Here is a 22438-nt window from a genome sequence, read left to right as displayed (position 1 = left end):
CATTCCTTCCAAAGAAATCCCAGGGCTGATCTCCTTCAGAATGGACTGGTTGGATCTCCTTGCAGTCCAAGGGCCTCTCAAGAGTCTTCTCCAACACCACAGTTCAAAAGCATCAATTCTTTGGTGCTCAGCCTTCTTCACAGTCCAAATCTCACATCCATACATGACCACAGTGGGAAAGTAAATGCAAAGGCACTGAGGTAGGAATAAGTTTTGTCATTTTCTAGAACTAGAAAAGACTACTGTGGCATTCTTGAAGTACTCAGGTGTTTCTTCCACATTTCAGGTGTAATTAAGTGAAAAGAGCACCATATTCAGAGTCATGAAACCTAGGTTTGGTCTTTGTCCCATTAGCTCTGTGACCTCTATCAAATTACAACCTGACCCAGCTGTTTCCTCATAAATATGGGAATATGAATAAATAATACATATTCTGCAGGCTTGATGTGAGAATTAATAAGGTATGAATTTCAACAGCTATTTATAGTGACTTTTATTGTGTGTTCCTCTCTCTAGTTTATTTCCAACACATATGTGTCAAGTTGCTGCAGGCCAAGTTGGCCTATTGCTGCAGTTCTCCCCAGTGCACAACTCTTGTTATGCTTCATGTTCTATTTCTGGGTGCACTGGAAAATTTCTTTGGTTTATTTGGCTCATATGTGATTCACTTTAGCTCATCAGAGAGTAACTACTTTCTTATTTCAATGTTATTTACATTTCTTAATCAGAGGAGTTGACTTACAATAAAACTACTTTGGTAAAAATGTTGTGACTCCAGTCAAAAACCTTACAACTGTTGCTCCATGACAATAATGCCTTAGGTGATTGTAATGAAACATCTCAACACTCCTGAGAAATCATCTGTAGGATCAGATGTTTCAGACTTCTGAGATTATGCCTTATTTAAAATCTGAGAATTCTCTATGGCCCATAGAGACTTTCAATTAAATCTTGCATTTGAGTGGGGGTAACATCTTTAGTGTAAAAAACAGTGGAATAGTAGTTTGAATACTACGGTTCTAATGCTGACTCTAACACAACATGGCCCTGGTCTTCTTTATCTACTAGCAACAAGAAATACCCACAAAAATGTTACTAAGATCCAGAAAGATAATGTGTGTGAGTGTTTCCGAAAGTACATAAATTTAAGATATTATCTTGTCACATTATATCTGACAGACTATCACAAAATATATATTGTATAAGTTCCCACAGTTTTAAATTTTTTTTGGCTCCACCCTGAAGCATGCCTGATCTTAATTCCCTGACCAGGGATCAAACCCATGCCCCTTGAAGTAGAAGCACAGAGCCCTAACAACTGGACCACCAGGGAATCCCTAGGTTCCTGAATTTTTTTTTTTTTTAAATTAGAGCATTACTGGACAATACTTTACTTGGGTAGAAAGATTCAGTAGCAATACTCAGCTATTATAGAAATCATTGGTAGAATCTAGGGCTTCTCTAGTGTACAGTGTTGTTAACACAGAATGCTGCTGCTAAGTCGCTTCAGTCGTGTCCGACTCTGTGTGACCCCATAGACAGCCTCCTACCAGGCTCCTCTGTCCCTGGGATTCTCCAGGCAAGAACACTGGAGTGGGTTGCCATTTCCTTCTCCAATGCAGGAAAGTGAAAAGTGAAAATGAAGTCGCTCAGTTGTGCGGACTCTCCACGACCCCATGGACTGCAGCCCACCAGGCTCCTCCATCCATGGGATTTTCCAGGCAAGAGTACTGGAGTGGGTTGCCATTGCCTTCTCTGGTTAACACAGAATAGATGCTGAATAAATGTTTATTAATGATGATTTAGGTAGACATTAATGAAAGAAGCCACTGTTGATTTGTCAACTAGACAATGAGAAGCCAGAAATATCAAATTAGTCACTAAGTTCTGTCAATTCTATCTCCATAATATCTCTGGAATTGACCTACTGCCCTTGCTACTGCCAGGTTCAGGCCTTTATTTTATGACAATTGCCTTAAATTCATGACTCCAGTCTGAACTCCCTCCAGTACAACCTTACTAAGCCAGAGTGGTTTAATGAACATATAAATCTAATCATGTTACATTCCCAATTAAGGGCTTCCCTTGTGGCTCAGCTGGTAAAGAATATGCCTGCAATGTTGGAAACCTGGGTTCAATCCCTGGGTTGGGAAGATCCCCTGGAGAAGGGAAAGGCTACCCACTCCAGTATTCTGGGCCAGAGAATTCCGTGGGCTATATAGTCCATGGAGTCAGAAAGAGTCAGATAGGACTGAGCAACTTTCACTTTCTTACTGATTAAAACCATTCACTCATATAGAATCAAGCATTAACTTCTTAGAATGAAATACAAGCCCCTTTACCATCTCTGCTTACCCAGGCCCATCTCTTACTACTCTGCCACACACTCCCTACTCCCAAACCTGGAGATGTCTTCTCATGCCTTCTTGTTGTTAAACATGCTATTTCCTTCACATGGAATTCCTTTCAACTGGAAACTTCAGTCTTAAACAATTCCTTTAGTCTGTAAATAATTCCTTTCAAGCATCTTCTTCTCTGGAAACCTGGAGCCTAATATGAATCCTGAAACTAAGTAAAGCTAACTGCACGGGTCATGCATATTCTTTGTCTTTATCAGACTTATCATTAGTCCACGGTGCCTCTACATAGCTAGTTCATAATTATTTGCCTGTCTTGTGCGAAAGTTTGAGAATGCAGCAGTGAATAGAATATTGCAAACCACACTACCGTCTCCAGGGTTTCAGGTAGCATTTATGCTTAGAAATATAGTTTCCTAGATAACCATAAACATATTTCAACATCATTTTGTTGGATGATAGTGGTGACAAAAGAATATAAATGCGTCTTTAAACATGAACTTCTCTGCATACATTTTCATTTTACCATCCTTCAGCAAATCTAGCTGCTTCAGAATAATTAGATACTGCAGAAACCAAAAGGAAGAGGTACAGAGGCAAATTAGCAGAGTAAAGGGGTGTGTGTGTTTGTGCGTATAAAACCCTCCCAAGAGCAACAGAAAACCAATGGAAAACTGCTCCAAAGTTTGTGCGAAGAACAATCAGCCAAATGAAAGCGCTTATAACATCGCAGAGAGAAGGAAACGGCAACCCACTCCAGTATTATTGCTTGGAAAATCCCATGGACAGAGGAGCCTGGCGGACTACAGTCCATGGGGTCACAAAAGAGTCGGACACGACTTAGCGACTAAACAACAACACAGCAAGTGAATCTCACAGTGTATCTCACAGATGAAGCTTCTCCCTGGGGACATCAATATCTGTAGTTTAATCTGCCCTAAGCAGTAGTACACAGGAGAGTGATGAGAATATTTAGAGGGAAAATGGAGAGAGCGGATCTCGGCACCGAGTTGGAGTCGGCAGAAGAGTGAGATGACTGACCAGATATGGTTGCTGGATTTAGCAAATACGGTTTTGGGACCTAACTATACTAAGAAATGATCCACTGTTATCTGAAACTCAAATTTAACTGCGCATCCAGTGTTTTATCTGACAAATCGAAGCTAAGAAAAACAATGTTATTCCGATATTCCCGGCTGCGTAAGAAAAACACTCGAAAACCAGCCGGGGGGCGGGTGGGGGAAGCAGTTACGCTAAAGTGGCTGAATCTTCACGGAGAAGCTATTTCCGGTCTCCGCCTGGGAGGGAGGGGGAGAAGGACTAAGGTAGTAGTGAGTTCCGACCGCCAGAGTCCCACAATCCTCTACTTCGGTTCCTCTTTCCTCGCTCAAGATGGCGCTGCTCGCGATACATTCCTGGCGCTGGGCAGCTGCGGCGGTTGCTTTCGAAAAGCGCCGGCACGCCGTGATTCTGATTCGGCCTTTAGTCTTTTTCCCGGGCCCAGGTCCGCAGTGGAGGTCACATCAGCTCCGCAGCTCGGGAACTGCTGGAATCTCTCAGGTGAGATGCCCTTCACTTGGATGTGTAGGGTGAAGGACAAGGGGACCTATAGGGAAAAGATTGCTCTTGTATCTTTGAGTCAGAGACAGTGCAAAGAAGAAAGGTCAGGGCTGACTTGGAGCAGCATTAGTGAAGGAAATTAGGGTTAGAAATGTGAGGAGAGGGTGAAGAAAATCTTTAGGGTACAGTAAGTGGGAACGGGACATACTAGTGACGCTCATAATTTCCAGTTTTTCCTCTGAATTTAAGAGGCAGGGTAAACACCATCATAGTCTTTCCTAGTGCCTCAGACGGTAAAGAGTCTGCCTGCAATGCGGGAGACCAGGGTTTAATTCCTGGATGGGGAAGATACCTGGAGAAGCGAAACGGCTACCCACTCCAGTATTCTTGCCTGGACAATCCCACGGACGGAGGAGCCTGGCGGGCCCCAATCCATGGGGTCGCGAAGAGTCGGACACGGTTGAGCGACTACCACACACACACTCAGACACCATTCCCAGGCAGCTTACTTTTCTAAATGCAAGGAAAACTGGGCTACTTTCCAAAGTTAGTAATAGAGTTTGGGACCAATTTGCCAATGCTTGAGGTTTTACTCAGCGGGAAGTAGCAATTTGGAAGGCGCTGGAAGATTACAAGCTACCTATAAACAAGCGGCAAATTGAATTAGCTCCAGTTAGCTCCCTTGCTGACAGTGCTCCTTGATAGGCTCAAACCGTAATTATCTCTGTCTCCAAAATATAGACCGCCCTAAATTTATATGTAAACACCTTTATCCTTTGATCTGAAAATAGTGTTCCTATGTGTACACAGGTCATTTTGGAAGCCATAATCTTATCTTTAGCTAATGAATGTAGCTGTGGCTACAGTGCATCTTAATATTTGTATTCATTATTATCTTTCATTTTAGAATAGTTTTTTAAATTGTTATTTTTATAATGCTTGTACTTCAGTATATCTTTTTATTGCCTATAATTGACAAAAAGCTTAATTGGCATCCCTTGTTCATCTGGATCATTAAAATGTCAGCTTTATATGATAAACAACCTCTTAAGTTTTTATTCTTTGTCAATAAATATTTAAAACAATTATAATACAGTAGTGCAATGATGGGGAAGGTACAAAGTACTGGAAGAATATACATGAGAGGCATCAAAACTAATCTTGAGGTGGAGAAAATTGCCTTGAGTAACTGATATCTAAGCCAAGATCTGAAAAATTAGAAGTTAGTTAAAGAGGGAATAGCATGTGCAAAGGCCCACAGGTGAGAGAGCATGAACTGGAGTTCTTGATAGGAGATGGCAGATTGGGCTAGAGAAGCAAATCAGATCCTTTTAGTAAAGTTTTTTTTAAAGCATTTTGTAGTTGAAATGTGTAACATGTGATCTCTCGGGAACCAGTCTTGTTCTCTAGTCCTCTAATAAGCCACATGAAGTTAAGATAAAATTTGTAGGACTTTCAGGCTCCAAGAATGAGGGGGAAGGAGAAGTCATTAAGAGTTTCAGAGGAAGTAATGGCAATAAAAAAGTTAGCTTTCTCTTTACATGAACACTATCCCCACAGTTTCCTCCACTCTCTCCTCTATATCCTGCCATTTCCTTTGGTTACCATTTCTGAAGTGTAAAAAGCAAGGAAAAGATGTTACCATTGTTTTCTACTTAAAGGCATGCAACTCTTGCCTCTTGTTTGAAAATGTGGGTTTAACAGGGAAATGAATGATTATAAGGCTTTTAAAGTGGACCCTGATAGAACCTGAGGCAAATTTTCAGATTAATTAGTTACTTGTGGTTAAGATTACAAAATAAACACTGAGTGCATAATTTTAGAACAAATCATTAGTATGTATAGTGTATTTTAGAGCTGAAAGGAACCTTAGTGCTGTGTTATGAAGTCATATTAGTAGTTGGATCAGCACTGTTTTTAAATGAAATTTAGTAGAATAGGAAAGAAAATATCAATGCTTTATATGTATTTAGGAAAGTATTGTTTTATGAGTGTATGTGTCATTCCTGGGGCTTAGTAGGTGGTGCTAGTGGTAAAGAACCCACCTGCCAGTGCAGAAGACTTAAGAGATGCGGGTTTGATCTTTGGGTGGGGAAGATCCCTTGGAGGAGTGCATGGCTACCCACTTCAGTGTTCTTGCCTGGAGAATCCCATGGACAGAGGAACCTGGCAGGCTACAGTCAATAGGGTCACAAAGCTTCAGACATGACTGAAGTACCTTAGCACACATGCATGCATGATCTCATAGCTTTGTCAATTCATCCATTGATGGACACTTAGGTTGTTTCCATGTCTTGGCTATTGTAAGTGATGCTACTATGAACATGGGGGTGCAGATATTTTTAGAGTTAGTGTTTACATTTCCTTTGTATATATTCCCAGAAATGGAATTGCTAGATCATATGGGAGTTCTTTTTTTTTCTTTTAAGCCGAGCCATGCACACACATATATATTCCCACTTGTATGTGGTTACAGTGATGTATTGGGAAATGTGTTTTTCACACAGGATTATGCCCTAGAGCTGTGCTGTATAGTGTGTTAGTTGCTAGCTTCATGTGGCTGTTTAAATTAAAAATCTAATTCCTCAGTTGCATTAGTTACATTTTAAAGACTGAGTAGCCATATAGATATGGAATGTTTCCATTATTGTAGAAATTTCTATTGAATCGTACTACTATAGAAAAGATCATATCCAGGCCTTCTAATTTTGCAGATGAGGAGACTAAGTTCTAGTATAGATAAATGACAGCCATTAAGGCCATTCATTTGTTTATTGCCTTTTGTGTGTTAGATATTTATATAAGGGTAATTAAGACTGTGACAGACACTAATCACACAGTGAATGTATGTTGAGTCATAAAGATACTTATCTAATAATTGTTTAGTCACTGAGTTGTTTCCAACTCTTTCAGTCCCATGGACTGTAGCCCACGAAGCTCCTCTGTCCATGGAATTCTCCAGGCAAGAATACTGGAGTGGGTTGCCATTTCCTTTACCAGGGGATCTTTCTGACCCAGGGATTGAACCTGCATCTCCTGCTTGGCAGGCAGATTCTTTACCACTGAGCCACCTGGGAAACCCATAATCTAATTATTATACTAGACCACTATTCATAGAGGGAAATGCTTAAAAGTTTTTTCTTAAAATGGGAACATTTCATATGATAAGACCTAAATTATAATGATTATTATACACTTGCCTCTCTACTATACTAATTAATATTAAAGAACTTAAGAATTTTGAATGATGGAATTTTATATTTATTTCATTAATATTGATATGTTAGAAATTGCATCATATAATTAATCTATAGTGCCTTTTTTCTGTTTAACGAGTCCTTGCCTCTCGATCCTGACACTGATACTTTCTTCATTTTTAAAAAATAGTTTTTTATTGAAGTATAGTTGATTTACAATGTTGTGTTAGTTTCTGCTGTACAACAAAGTGAATCAGTTATACATATACATATATCTATTATTTTTAGATTCTATTCCCATATAGGTCATTACAATATTGAGTAGAGTTCCCTGTACTATATAATAGGTTATTAGTTGTCTATTTTATTTTTTTAAGCTTTTTATTTTATATTGGAGTATAGCTGATTAACAGTGTTGTGATAGTTTCAAGTGGACAGCAAAGGGATTCAGCCATGCATATATGTATCCATTCTTCCCCAAATTCCCTTCCTATCCAGGATGCCATATAACATTGAGCAGAGTTCCCTGTGCTATACAGTAGGTCCTTGTTGGTTATCCATTTTAAATATAGCAGTTTGTACATGTCAGTCCCAATCTCCCAGTTTATGCCTACCTCCTTCTCCCCTAGTAACCATAAGTTCGCTTTCTACATCTGTGACTCTATTTCCTTTTCGTAAATAGGTTCATTTGTATCATTTTTTTAGATTCCACATATAAGCAGTATCACATGGTATTTGTCTTTCTCTGACTTCCTTCACTCCATATGACAGTGTCTAGGTCTAATCCATGTTGCTGCAAATGGCATTATTTTGTGCTTTTTTATGGATGAGTAATCGTCCCTTGTATATATGTACCACATCTTCTTTATTCATTCCTTTGTTGATGGACCTTTAGGTTGCTTCCATGCCCTGGCTATTGTAAATAGTGCTGCAATGAATATTGGGGTACATGTATCTTTTTGAATTATGTTTTTTCCTGAATATTTGCCCAGGAGCAGGATTGAAGGGTCATATAGTAGCTCTATTTTTAGTTAAGGAACCTCCATACTGTTCTCCACAGCAGCTGTTAACATTTACATTCCCAGTTAATTTAATTAATTTTAATTAGTTAATTAAAATTAATTAATTTTTGGTTGAGCTGGGTCTTTGTTGCTGTGTGCAGGCTTTCTCTAGTTGTGGCGAGTGGGGGCTACTCTTTGTTGCAGTGGCTTCTCATTGCAGTGGCTTCTCTTGCTGCAGAGCACAGACTCTACATGCAAGGGCCTCAGTAGTTGTGGCTCGTGGACCCCAGAGCATACAGGCTTCAGTAGTTGTGGTGCTGGCTTGCAGGCTCTAGTGTGTTGGCTCAGTAGTTGTGGTGCATGGGCTTGGTTGCTCCACTGCATGTGGAATCTTCCCATACAAGGAATTGAACTCGTGTCTCCTGCATTGGCAGGCAGACTCCCATCCACTGTACCACAAGGGAAGTCCTCTCCAGCATTTATTGTTTGTAGATCTTTTGATAATGGCCATTCTCTCTGATGTGAGGTGATACCTCATTGTAGTTTTGATTCTCATTTCTCTAATAATTAGTGATGTTGAATATTTTTTCATGTGCCTCTTGGCCATCTGTATGTCTTCTTTGGAGAAATGTCTGTTTAGGTCTTCCACCCATATTTTCATTGTTTTTTTTTTTTTTTTTTTCTATTGAGCTGCATGAGCTGTTTGTATATTTTGGGGATTAATTCCTTGTCTGTCACATCTCATTCTGTGTTTTGTTCATGGTTTCTGTTCCTGTGCAAAAAGCTTTTAACTAGGTCCTGTTTGTTAATTTTTATTTTCATTACTCTAGGAAGTGTATCAAAAAAGATCTTGCTGTGATTTATGTCAGAGTGTTCTGGCTATCTTATCCTCTAAGATAAGAGTTTTAGAGTGTCTGGCCTTACATTTAGGTATTTAATCCATTTTGAGTTTATTATTATTTATTTGAGTTTATTTATTAAGAAAAAATTTTTTCTTAAAATGGAAAGATTTCATATGATAAGACCTAAATTATAATGATTATTATACAGTTGCCTCTCTACTATACTAATTCATATTAAAAAGACTTAAGTTTTGAAAGAATTTTTGATTTATTTCATTAATATTGATGTGGTAGAAACTGAGGCATCATATACATAATCCATAGTGCTTTTTTAATCTATGTTAAATGAGTTCTTAACTCTTGATCCTGACACTGATAATGTACTTTCTTCATTTTTTTAAAAACATCTTTATTGGGATTAGTTCACATATCTAAAAGTCACCCACTTAAAGTGTACAATTCAATGGGTTTATTATATTCAATGTGTTTTAGTATATTCAGCAATACATACCACCATCACCACAGTCAGTTTTACATTTTCATTACCTCAGAAAGAAACCTTTTGGCTATCACCCTCATTCCCCCTTCCCCACCAGACCTATACAACATTAATCTATGTTCAGTCTCTATAGACTTGTCCATTCTGGACATTTCACATAAATGGAATCTTTTAATATTTGGTCTTGAGACTGGCTTCTTAGCATTATGTTTTCAAGGTTCATCCATGCTATGGCATGCATTAAATACTTCATTTCTTTTTATAGCTGAATAATATTTGATGGTATGGATGTAAGATTATTCATTCATCAGTTGATAGTCATTCAGGTTGTTTCCATCTTTTGTCTGTTATGAATAATGGTGCTTAATATTTATATACAAGTTTTATATGGACATAATATTTTCATTTCTCTTGGGTGTACACATAAGAGTAGATTTGTAGGGTCATATGGTAATTCTATGTTTAATTCTTTATAAAGCTGCCAAACTGGTTTTCAGAGTGACTACAGGATTTTACATCAGAAGTGTCTGAGGGTACCAATTTTTCTATATCCTAGCTATTAGTTGTTATCTGACTTTTTTAGTCTAGCCATTTTGGTGGGTGTGAAGTCATGTCTCCTTGTGGTTTTGATTTGTGTTTCTTTGATAACTAAAGATGTTGAGCAACTATCCATGTGCTTATTGGCCATTTGTATGTATTCTTTGGAGAAATGGCAATTCAGGTCCTTTACCCAATGTTTAATTGGATTATTGTTCTTTTTACTATTGAGATATGAGAGTCCTTATTCTATATTCAAGTTCCTTATCAGATATATGATTTGCAAATGTTTTCTCTCATTGTGTAGATTGTCTCTTTCTTCCTTGATAGTGTACTTTGAAGCACAGAAGTTTTTCATTTTGTTGAAGTCAAATTTATCTATTTTTTTTCTTTTATTGTTCATACTTTTCGTGTTATAGCTAAAAATCCATTGCCAAATCTGAGGTAATGGAGATTTACCTTTAGGTTTTCTTCTAAGTATTTTATAACTTAATTCTAGGAGAAGGCAATGGCACCCCACTCCAGTACTCTTGCCTGGAAAATCCCATGGATGAAGGACCCTGGTAGGCTGTAGTCCACGGGGTCGCTAAGAGTGGGACACGACTGAGTGACTTCACTTTCACTTTTCACTTTCATGCACCAGAGAAGGAAATGGCAACCCAGTCCAGTGTTCTTGCCTGGAGAATCCTAGGGACAGGTGAGCCTGGTGGGCTTCCGTCTATGGGGTCGCACAGAGTCGGACACGACTGAAGTGACTTAGCAGCAGCAGCAGCAGTGACTTATAGAAACATTACTTTTGCATAGTTCTGGTTCCTTCCCCCACTTTGTTGCTTTACTTCTCTATATATTACATCTATAAATGTTACAGTCCTAACAATATATTGTGAGAATTATGACTTTATATAATTTTATGACTTTTAAAGAAGTTGAGATAAGAAAGGAGGGTAAATAAATATTTATGGCGTTTGTTATTTTAACCTTCATATTTATCATTTCTGGTTCCTTTCATTTGTTCTCTTGTGTTTGAGTTATCTGGATTCATTCCTTAGCCCAATACAGCTATGCTGCCACCCATTTCCTTTGTGCTGTTATTGGCAAGCGTATTGCATCTCTCTATGTTATAGGCTCAAAGGCAATGGCACCCCACTCCAGTACTCTTGCCTGGAAAATCCATGGACAGGGGAGCCTGGTAGGCTGCAGTCCATGGGGTCCCTAAGAGTCTGACACGACTGAGTGACTTCACTTTCACTTTTCTCTTTCATGCATTGGAGAAGGAAATGGCAACCCACTCCAGTATTGTTGCCTGGAGAATCCCAGGGACGGCAGAGCCTGGTGGGCTGCCGTCTATGGGGTCGCACAGAGTCGGACGCGACTGAAGTGACTTAGCATAGCATAACGTACATTATATAAATATTTTTATATGATTGATTTTTAAATCAGTACAAAGAAGAAAATAGAAAAAATGTACATTTATATAGTGTAATGATACAATGAGCCATGCCATGTAAGGCCAGCCAAGATGGACGGGGCATGGTGGAGAGTGCTGACAAAATGTGGTCCACTGGATAAGGGAATGGCAAACCATTTCAGTATTTGAGAACTCACGAACGGTATGAAAAGGCAAAAAGATAGGACACTGAAAGATGAACTCCCCAGGTCAGTAAGTGCCGAATATGCTACTGGAGATCAGTGGAGAACTAACTCCAGAAAGAATGAAGAGACAGAGCCAAAGCAAAAACAACACCCAGTTGTGGATGTGACTGGTGATGGAAGCAGGGTCCGATGCTGCAAAGAGCAGTATTGTATAGGAACCTGGAATGTTAGGTCCATGAATCAAGGCAAATTGGAAGTGATCAAACAGATGGCAAGAGTGAACATCCACATTCTAGGAATCAGTGAACTAAGATGGACTGGAATGGGTGGATTTAACTCAGATAACCATTATATCTACTACAGTGGGCAAGAATCCCTTAGAAGAAATGGAGTAGCCATCATAGTCAACAAAGAGTCCAAAATGCAGTACTTGGCCGCAATCTCAAAAATGACAGAATGATCTCTGTTTGTTTCCAAGGCAAACCATTCAATATCATGGTTATCCAAGTCTGTGCCCCTACCAGTAATGCTGAAGAAGCTGAAGTTGAATGGTTCTGTGAAGACCTACAAGACCTTCTAGAACTAACACCCCAAAAAAGATGTCCTTTTCATTATAGTGGACTGGAATGCAAAAGTAGGAAATCAAGAAACACCTGGAGTAACAGGCAAATTTGGCCTTGGAATACAGAATGAAGCAGAGCAAAGGCTAATAGAGTTTTGCCAATACAGTGCATAGCAAACACCTTCTTCCAACAACACAAGAGAAGACTACATACGGACATCACCAGATGTTCAACACCTAAATCAGACTGATTATATTCTTTGCAGCCAAAGATGGAGAAGCTCTATACAGTCAGCAAAAACAAGAACGGGAGCTAACTGTGACTCAGATCATGAACTGCTTATTGCCAAATTCAGACTGAAGAAAGTGGGGAAAACCACTAGACCATTCAGGTATGACCTAAATCAAATCCCTTATGATTATACAGTGGAAGTGAGAAATAGATTTAAGGGACTAGATCTGATAGATAGACTGCCTGATGAACTATGAACGGAGGTTTGTGACACTGTACAGGACACAGGGATCAAGACCATCCCCAAGAAAAAGAAATGCTAAAAGCAAAATGGCTGTCTGAGGAGGCCTTACAAATAGCTGTGAAAAGAAGAGAAGCGAAAAGCAAAGGAGAAAAGGAAAGATATACCCATTTGAATGCAGAGTTCCAAAGAATAGCAAGGAAAGACAAAAAAGCCTTCCTCAGTGATCAATACAAAGAAATAGAGGAAAACAATAGAATGGGAAAGACTGGAGATCTCTTCAAGAAAATTAGAGATACCAAGAGAACATTTCATGGAGAGTTGGGCTCAATAAAGGACAGAAATGGTATGGACCTAACAGAAGTAGAAGATATTAAGAAGAGGTGGCAAGAAAACAGAAGAACTGTACAAAAAAGGTCTTCATGACCAAGATAATCATGATGGTGTGATCACTCACCTAGAGCCAGACATCCTGGAATGTGAAGTCAGGTGGGCCTTAGGAAGCATCACTACAAACAAAGCTAGTGGAGGTGATGGAATTCCAGTTGATCTATTTCAAATCCTAAAGATGATGCTGTGAAAGTGCTGCACTCAATATGCCAGCAAATTTGGAAAACTCAGCAGTGCCCACAGGACTGGAAAAAGTCAGTTTTCATTCCAATCCCAAAGAAAGGCAATGCAAAAGAATGCTCAAACTACTGAACAATTGCACTCATCTCACATACTAGTAAAATAATGCTCAAAATTCTCCAAGCCAGGCTTCAACAATATGTGAACCGTGAACTTCCAGATGTTCAAGCTGGTTTTAGAAAAGGCAGAGGAACCAGAGATCAAATTGCCAACATCCACTGGATCATTGAAAAAGCAAGAAAGTCCCAGTAAAACATCTATTTCTGCTTTATTGACTATGCCAAAGCCTTTGACTGTGTGGATCACAAGAAACTGTGGAAAATTCTGAAAGAGATGGGCATACCAGACCACCTGACCTGCCTCTTGAGAAACCTATATGCAGGTCAGGAAGCAACAGTTAGAACTGGACATGGAACAACAGACTGGTTCCAAATAGGAAAAGGAGTACGTCAAGGCTGTATCAGAGAAGGCAATGGCACCCACTCCAGTACTCTTGCCTGGAAAATCCCATGGGTGGAGGAGCCTGGTAGGCTGCAGTCCATGGGGTTGCAAAGAGTTGGACACGACTGAGCAATTTCACTTTTCACTTTCATGCATTGGAGAAGACAGTGGCAACCCACTCCGGTGTTCTTGCCTGGAGAGTCCCAGGGAAGGGGGAGCCTGGTGGGCTGCCATCTATGAGGTCACACAGAGTCAGACACGACTGAAGCGACTTAGCAGCAGCAAGGCTGTATATTGTCACACCCTGTTTATTTAACTTATATGCAGAATACATCATGCAAAACGCTTGGTTGGAGGAAGCACAAGCTGGAAACAGGATTGCCAGGAGAAATATCAATAACCTCAGATATGCAGATGATACCACTCTTATGGCAGAAAGTGAAGAACTAAAGAGCCTCTTGATGAAAGTGAAAGAGGAGAGTGAAAAAGTTGTCTTAAAGCTCAACACTCAGAAAACTAAGATCATGGCATCCAGTCCCATCACTTCTTGGGAAATAGATGGGGAAACACTGGCTGACTTTATTTTGGGGGGCTCCAAAATCACTGCAAATGGTGACTACAGCCATGAAATTAAAAGACGCTTACTCCTTGGAAGGAAAGTTATGACCAACCTATACAGCATATTAAACAGCGGAGACATTACTTTGCCAACAAAGGTCCGTCTAGTCAAGGCTATGGTTTTTCCAGTGGTCATGTATGGATGTGAGAATTGGACTATAAAGAAAGCTGAGCACAGAAGAATTGATGCTTTTGAACTGTGGTGTTGGAGAAGACTCTTAAGAGTCCCTTGGACTGAAAGGAGATCCAACCATTCCATCCTAAAGGAGATCAGTCCTGGGTATTCATTGGAAGGACTGATATTGAGGCTGAAACTCCAATACTTTGGCCACCTGATGTAAAGAACTGGCTCATTTGAAAAGACCCTGATGCTGCGAAAGATTGAGGGCAGGAGGAGAAGGGGACAACAGAGGATAAGATGGTTGGATGGCATCACCGACTCAATGGACATGAGTTTGAGTAAACTCTGGGAATTGCTGATGGACAGGGACTCCTGGTATGCTGCAGTTCATGGGGTCACAAAGAGTTGGACTCAACTGAGCAACTGTATTGAACTGAACTTTCAGGATTTTCCCCCTTTTTTTGACTTTCATTATTTTTACTGTAATGTGTCTATGGATCTCTTTGCAGGTTTCTGTTGACTAAAAAAGATGCAGTCATGGGAATTGCCAGTTAAGTTTTATTTGGGGCAAAATGAGGACTGCAGATGGCGAGTCAGCACCTCAGATAGCTCTGAGAGACTTCTTGAGTGAGGCAGAGAGGGAAGGTAAATATATAAGATTTTTCTGAAGAGGGAGTTCAGTGCAATCATGTACTCATTTTGCAAAAGGTTTTCTGCTAGTCACGAGGAGCTGATGTCATCATGAAGGGATTTAGAGCTTTTCTAGATATGAGGAGATGCAAAGATTGGGGTCTTGAAACCAGTTCCTGAAAATATCTGTCTATAGAAACTTGTTCCACCAATTTTCCTGGAGGACAGTGTGCCTCACTCTCCACCCTGAATTCTCTTCAGGGAGTGTCAGAGGTCAGAAGCTGCAGCAGCACAGGTGGATGGCAAATGTCCTTCTTGTTGTTCAGTTGATGGTGAATGCACTTGACAAGTGCCAATTTGTAGTTGACAGGCAAATGCTAATTTGTGGTTGACAAGGCCTCCTGATGGTAATAAATTTGACCATACTTTGGGAGGCATTTCATGGCCATTTTGTCCCACATTGCTAGCAAGGCTCATTCCTAGTTCTTGAGAAGATTTTGCTGATAGGTCACTCAATGTGATATTACTGGACCAGGTTTTAATAGTCAAAGATCTCTGGACACCTGTCTTCTAGTTATGATTCAGGAAAATATTCCCTCTCATTACATCCTCCCATATCTAAAGCTACACTGTTACAATCATTGATCACATATTGGGCTAAAGATTTGATTGACTGCCTCAAGTCTAGTCATCATCATTTTTGTTAGAGGCTCAATTATACACTTGGTAATACAAGAGTCAGTATATATATTATCTTGTAAAACAGGCAAGATACAAATAATATAATTAATAACATTAATGGAATTATAAGGAAATGTTTCAGTCATGAGCCTCCCACACCAAACAAGTTTTTTTTAAAAGATGATCAAGACTAGGGAAAGGGTCACTCAAGGCAGAGATCTGGTTTTTCATGTGGTTCATCAAATGTGTTACATTTGAATCCTAGAGGATTCATCAGGTATGAAAACACAGCATTCAGTTTGAATTATGGCACAGGTGCCTCCCTAAGATGCTGTAAGGATGTCAAGGGCCATGCAGTTTTGTAGCATTGCCTTCCTTATCATAGAGACCTCAGAGTTCAGTAGGCTAATAGCCTGGTTACTATTGTTTAAAGCTTGTTGAGTGAAAGTTGTTAAGGCTTCAGTGTGGTCAATTACATTTTCCAGTCCTATTGAAGGCACAAAAAATAGCTGCTAAATGGTCATACCGATAGAATACAGATCTCTTGACTCATCAGACTCGTATCAGTGGTAGATTATCTGGGGTTACCTCTGATTTGTTTTGTATATAACCTTGAGTTCAGGGAAATCCCAAACTACACCTTCCTATCTATCCCAGTAGAAGCCAAGGCCATAAATTAGTACCACAATCCACCAAGTTCCATTAGATGCAATCCAGTGAATCCCTGATCGCCTGACCTTGTCAGTTCCATACCCATCACTGTCTCTAAGGTAATAAGGCACCAGCCTAGTTTCATAATGTTACTAACTTGATCATTCTTAGTATGATTTCATTGTTTCCAACATAGAAGAGCTTTTAAACTTAAATGACCATTGCCTGGTGTTAACTATGTGGATTTATCCTATAATTGTGAGTGTTTTCCTTTTAGTAGGTGAGAAGTTACAGTTTTTGATTGAGACTTAGCTTGTTGCTCTGATTGACTTTGACTGACCCTAAGAGAAAACTTAAATCTATGGCCAGGGTCAGAGCAGATATTATTAATTGGCCAGGTGACAGGATGCTGTCTAGTAATATCATAAGTAGACAGAACAGGATTGAACTGTCTTCTAAAATAAATTTCCTAGGGGCAGTCCAGTCAGAGCTTTGAAGGGGGGAAATCCACCAAGGTAACCCAGAAGTACTAGACATATGTAATTGGCCATAAACCCAGTAATTGGATTGAGTTTTAAAACTAGCATAGTCTTATGTCCAAGAGAAGGTAATGGCATCTCACTCCAGTACTCTTGCCTGGAAAATCCCATGAATGGAGGAGCCTCGTAGGCTGCAGCCCATGGGGTCGCTAGTCGGACACGACTGAGCGACTTCACTTTCACTTTTCACTTTCCTGCATTGAGGAAGGAAATGGCAACCCACTCCAGTGTTTTTGCCTGGAGAATCCCAGGGATGGGGGAGCCTGGTGGGCTGCCGTCTATGGGGTCACACAGAGTCGGACACGACTGAAGCGACTTAGCAGCAGCAGCAGCAGTCTCATGTCCATGATAGAAAATATTTGATTTATAAGCAAAGGTCCAAGAAGTCAAGAAAACATTATAAATGATCATATGAATCAAGGCCAGCATTTTGGGCAAGCTCTCTACTTCTGATGTTGTTGTCTTCTCGTCCTGGTGTGAGTGTAGCTCCTCCTCTATTCAAGTGTGATTTTAAAGTGAGTTTGAGATCAGCAGTCCTCTTCTACAGTCCAGTTTTGTGTCTGGGCCCTTTTTAAGTGTGAAATATAAACCCAAGAATCCGTTTCCCTTCAGTTTCACTGTGCATGAGGTAGTTAAGAATACTTGATAAAAAATCTTTCCATCCGGGTTGGAGACAGTCCCTTAAATTATGTCATTTTCTAGTCCTAGTTGCAGGTTGTGAGGCATTTGGTCTTCATCCAAAGATAGATTGCTGAGATAAACTTCAAAAACAAACTTAGGATGTCCTTTAATAAGTCAATTAAGTTTTATGTTAATATACCATAACAGCAAAGAACTATCCAGGAAATGAGTCTTAGCAGATACAGACCTCCATTAATTGGAATTTAATGTTAATTGAAACAGCTTTTTCTACCTAAAATTATCATTGTTTTTACCAGATATAACCAAATTAAAACTAGTTTGTTTGTGAAATAAATCTGGGTTCAGTAAACTTTGCCTAATGATTTTATAACCATAATTGATCACAGACTTCCTTTTTTTGCTTTGCTAAAACTTTTATAGTCTGTGGATACCTTATCTTTGACAAAGGAGGCAAAAATATACAATGAAGAAAAGACAGTCTCTTTAACAAGTGGTGCTGGGAAAACTGGTCAACCATGTGTAAAAGAATGAAACTAGAACACTTTCTAACTCCATACACAAAAACAAACTCAAAATGGATTAAAGATCTAAATGTAGGAACAGAAACTATAAAACTCTTAGAGGGAAACATAGGCAGAACACTCTCTGACATAAATCACAGCAAGATCCTCTATAACTCTCCTCCATGAGTAATGGAAGTAAAAGCAAAAATAAACAAATGGGACCTAATTAAACTTAAAAGCTTTTACACAACAAAGGAAACTATAAGCAAGATGAAAAGGTAGCCTTATAGGATGGGACAAGATAATAGCAAATGAAGCAACTGACAAAGACTTAGTATCGAAAATATTCAGGCAGCTCATGCAGCTCAATACCAGAAAAAAGAACAGCCCAATCAAAAAGTGTGCCAAAGAAGGAAACAAACGTTCCTCCAAAAAAGACATACAGATGGCTAATAAACACATGAGAAGATGCTCAACAACACTCATTGTTAGAGAAATGCAAATCAAACCACAATGAAGTATCATCTCATGCTGATCAGAATGGCTGCCATCAAAAAGTCTACAAACAATAAATGCTGGAGAGGGTGTGGAGGAAAGGAAACTCTCTACACTGCTGGTGGGAATGCAAACTGGTACTGCCACAAGGGAGTACAGTGTGGAGATTCTTTAAAAAACTGGAAATAGAACTGCCATACAACATAGCAATCCCACTGCTGAGCATACATGCCGAGAAAACCAGAATTGAAAGAGACACACGTACTCCAATGTTCATTGCAGTACCGTTTACAATAGCTAGGACGTGGAAGCAACCTAGATGTCCACTGGCCAACAAATGGATAAAGACGTTGTGGTACATATACACAATGGAATATTACTCAGCTATAAAAAGAAGCGCATTTGAGTCTGTTCTAATGAGGTGGATGAAACGAGCCTATTATACAGTCAGAAAGAGAAACACCAATACAGTATATTAACGCATATATATGGAATTAGAAAAATGGTAATGATGATCCTATATGCAAGGCAGCAAAAGAGACAGATGTAAAGAACAGACTTTTGGACTCTGTGGGAGAAGGCGAGGATGGGATGATTCTAGAGAGTAGCTTGAAACATGTACTACCATATGTAAAATAGATGGCCAGTGCAAGCATGAAGCAGGGCACTCAAAGCTGGTGCTCTGGGACAACCCAGAGGGATGGGGTGGGGAGGGAGATGGGAGGGGCGTTCAGGATGGGGGGACACATATGCACCCATGGTTGATTCATGTTGGTCGATGTATGGTAAAAACCATCACAATATTGTAAAGTAATTATCCTCCAATTAAAATAAATTAATTAAAAAGAATCTCAGACTGAACTTGTTTTTTTTTTTTTTTTTTAAATCCTCTCAGGGCTAGGAAAGTCACACCAAAGGCTTATCACAGATTTTGCTTGACAGATCTAGGTGAATTCCTCCCTTCTCAAGGTCTCCAAAGTTTCTTGAGCTTTCTGTACCTGTTAGTGAGATAGCCTTCCTAAGTTATCTGATAAAGGTACAGGAAACCTAAGAGTTTCCAATCTCTGGAGGGATCAGATAGAGAGAAAATATAGTGTTTCAATTTTGCTTACAAAAATATCATTTTACCAAATTGCTGTAAGTCGTAATCAGTTTGAGGGGAAGGTTTCCTTATACCTGGAAAACACAGATTCAAATCAGTAACTTTTCAGGTAGAAGCCATAAAAGTTATAAGCATATTCACCAGTTCATTCAGTCCTTTTGTTAATCTTTGTGAAGCCCTCAGGTTTCCCTTGAGAATCCTTTAATGCCTTACCCAGTTCAGAAACTTGAATTTATCCAAAAGTCCTTTCTGTAAATCTTCTTGAAAAGGAAGCAGTATTTTGAAAGTTGGTTAGTGCTGTGACAAAACTTTTACCAGGACATATCAGAATTTTAGGAACTCCATATAATTTCTAGGATATCAGTAACATTTACTGTCTAATATAACCTGAGATTTATTACTCATTTGACAATACTTCCCATGTAATTCAACATACCAAATGAACCTAATTGGTTTAATCTCTCTGGGATGTTTCAGGGGCCCTCTGAAACATCCCAAAGTTAGCTAGAATTCAAAAGTGCTTCATTAGAATTTGATTTAGGAAGTTTTGTCAATAAATATCCAAAGCGTTTAGAACACTCAGTCAGATAGGATCATAGGTCATTCTGAAACAATAGCTATTCACTTAGCCAACGTAACAATAAAGGATTGCAAAAGTAAATACAGAACAGATCATTTAAGAGGAAAAGAAATGTAAATCTATTATCAAAGGCAGTTCACCATCTGAAGAAAGTGTGTACTCTTATTAACAGGTAGAAAACCCAAATTCAAGTTTTTATACCAGCTTACTTTTAAATTCATTTAAAAGCAAACTTAATTACATTTATTTTTTCAGAGTTTTAAATTTTCGTTTATTTTTTAAAACAACAGAGGTCAACCACAGATGTGGACCTCCAGCAATAAAAACAGGATTTCAAGTGCCAGATACTCAGCATATTAGGTTTCCTACATAAGTCACAGGATAATAGTTCTAAATATCTATAATGTGATCCAAAACCCTAAAAACAGCTGGCACAAAACCATCATGAATAACTTCCTCTCTGGATATAAATTTTAAAAAATATTATTACAGTATCATAGCCCCAACTAACAACAACTGGGGTATATATTACCGTGTCTTGTGAAATTAGGTGTATTTATTCTCTTGATCAGTAGCAAATGCTATTAAACTTAATACTGACCATGCACGGAACTCTTTTCTCAGGGTCCACTTTCCACAAAAACTATTACTTTCTGTACCCATTACTCCATTAGTTTGCTTTCCCCTCCTGAAACAGCCAAGTGTAAGTCACACCTACTTCCTTTTCCCTTCATAAATGCAATTCCATTCCTCATGCCATACTGAAAAGACACATCCTACTTTCCTTAAGCAACCATGAATTGTCATTTATATTAGCATTCTGTAGATTGGTGAACATAAATACCAGTGATAATTTCTTTTTTAAAACATTTGTTTAATTGGAGGATAATTGCTTTACAATATTGTAAAGCATAGGTTTTTGTCATACATCAATATGGTTGATGTTGGTACCAACTTTCTAGATTCTGTATATATGCATTAACATATGGTATCTGTCTTTCTCTTACTTCACTCTATAACAGGCTCTAGGTTCATCCACCTCATTAGAGCTGACTCAAATGCATTCCCTTTTATAGCTGAGTAATATTCCATTGTGTATAGGTATAAAAACTTTCTTATCTGTTCATTGCCTGATGGACATCTAGGTTGCTTCCATGTCCTAGCTATTGATAGAGCTGCAATAAACTTTGGGGTGCATGTGTCTTTTTCAGTTGTGGTTTCCTCAGGTTATATGCCCAGTAGTGGGATTTCTGGGTCATAAGATTTTTTTTCTTCCTAGTGTTTTAAGGAATCTCCATACTGTTCTCCATAGTGGCTATATCAATTTACATTCTCACCAACAGTGCTAAAGGGTTCCCTTTTCTCCACACCCTCTCCAGAATTTATTGTTTGTAGACTTTTTGATGATGACCATTCTTACCAGTGTGAGATGATACCTCATTGTGGTTTTGATTTCCATTTCTCTAATAAGTAATTTTGAGCATCTTTTCATGTGATTATTAGCCATCTGGATGTCGTCTTTAGTGAAATGTCTGTTTAGGTCTTCTGGCCCCTTTTTGATTGGGTTCTTTGCTGCTGCTGCTGCTAAGTCGCTTCAGTCATGTCCAACTCTGCGACCCCGTAGACGGCAGCCCACCAGGCTCTGCCGTCCTTGGGATTCTCCAGGCAAGAACACTGGAGTGGGTTGCCATTTCCTTCTCCAGTGCATGAAAGTGAAAAGTGAAAGTGAAGTCGCTCAGTCGTGTCCGACTCTTAGCGACCCCATGGACTGCAGCCCACCAGGTTCCTCTGTCCATGGGATTTTCCAGGCAAGAGTACTGGAGTGGGGTGCCATCGCCTTCTCCAGATTGGGTTCTTTACTTTACTGGTATTGAGCTGCATGAGCTGCTTGAATATTTTGGAGATTAATTCTCAGTTGTGCTCTGGAGAGGGAGGGACACTGCAAACACCACTGGCGTATGTGTGGAGCACTCGCAGTGACTGAAGCACATGGGCGTTGCCACAGCCCAAGGTGAGCATGCACCTCCCAGTGAAAAGCCACTTGGGCTCCCGGGTGAGCTGCAAGGGCATAGTCCCAGGTGGACCATGTGTCTCCTCAGAGGAGCTGGTCTTAGGTTGTGACACTCCTGACTCCTGGTAGATCTGAGCTGTCCAAGATCCCGGGAAGACATGGGTAGCAACTAG

At 39.5% G+C, this 22438-nt stretch overlaps 1 protein-coding gene and 1 long non-coding RNA gene across 5 annotated transcripts in view; one reads left to right on the top strand and one right to left on the bottom strand.

Moving 5' to 3' along the window:
* Positions 1 to 2444: 2444 nt before the first annotated feature.
* LOC147340649 (uncharacterized) overlaps positions 2445 to 22438 on the bottom strand; it is a 34274-nt gene continuing 14280 nt past the window's right edge. The window contains exon 3 of the long non-coding RNA XR_015159546.1: positions 2445 to 3963. This is a non-coding gene — a long non-coding RNA (uncharacterized LOC147340649). The remainder of the gene's footprint in view (positions 3964 to 22438) is intronic.
* ABCB7 (ATP binding cassette subfamily B member 7) overlaps positions 3743 to 22438 on the top strand; it is a 162246-nt gene continuing 143550 nt past the window's right edge. For all 4 annotated transcript variants that reach the window (XR_015159545.1, XR_015159544.1, XM_086388994.1 and 1 more), the window contains exon 1: positions 3743 to 3917. Coding sequence is in view for 2 of the 4 variants with exons in the window: in XM_086388994.1 (XP_086245120.1) it covers positions 3750 to 3917 (168 nt within the window). In the remaining 2 variants the exon portion in view is untranslated. The remainder of the gene's footprint in view (positions 3918 to 22438) is intronic.

The sequence above is a fragment of the Bos grunniens genome, chromosome X, assembly GCF_055505025.1.
Source record: "Bos grunniens cultivar Pamir isolate PY7600 chromosome X, Bosgru_T2T1.0, whole genome shotgun sequence".
Taxonomy (NCBI): domain Eukaryota; kingdom Metazoa; phylum Chordata; class Mammalia; order Artiodactyla; family Bovidae; genus Bos; species Bos grunniens.
The sequence above is the reverse complement of the archived record's forward strand: the minus strand, read 5'-3'. Positions and strand labels throughout refer to the sequence as shown.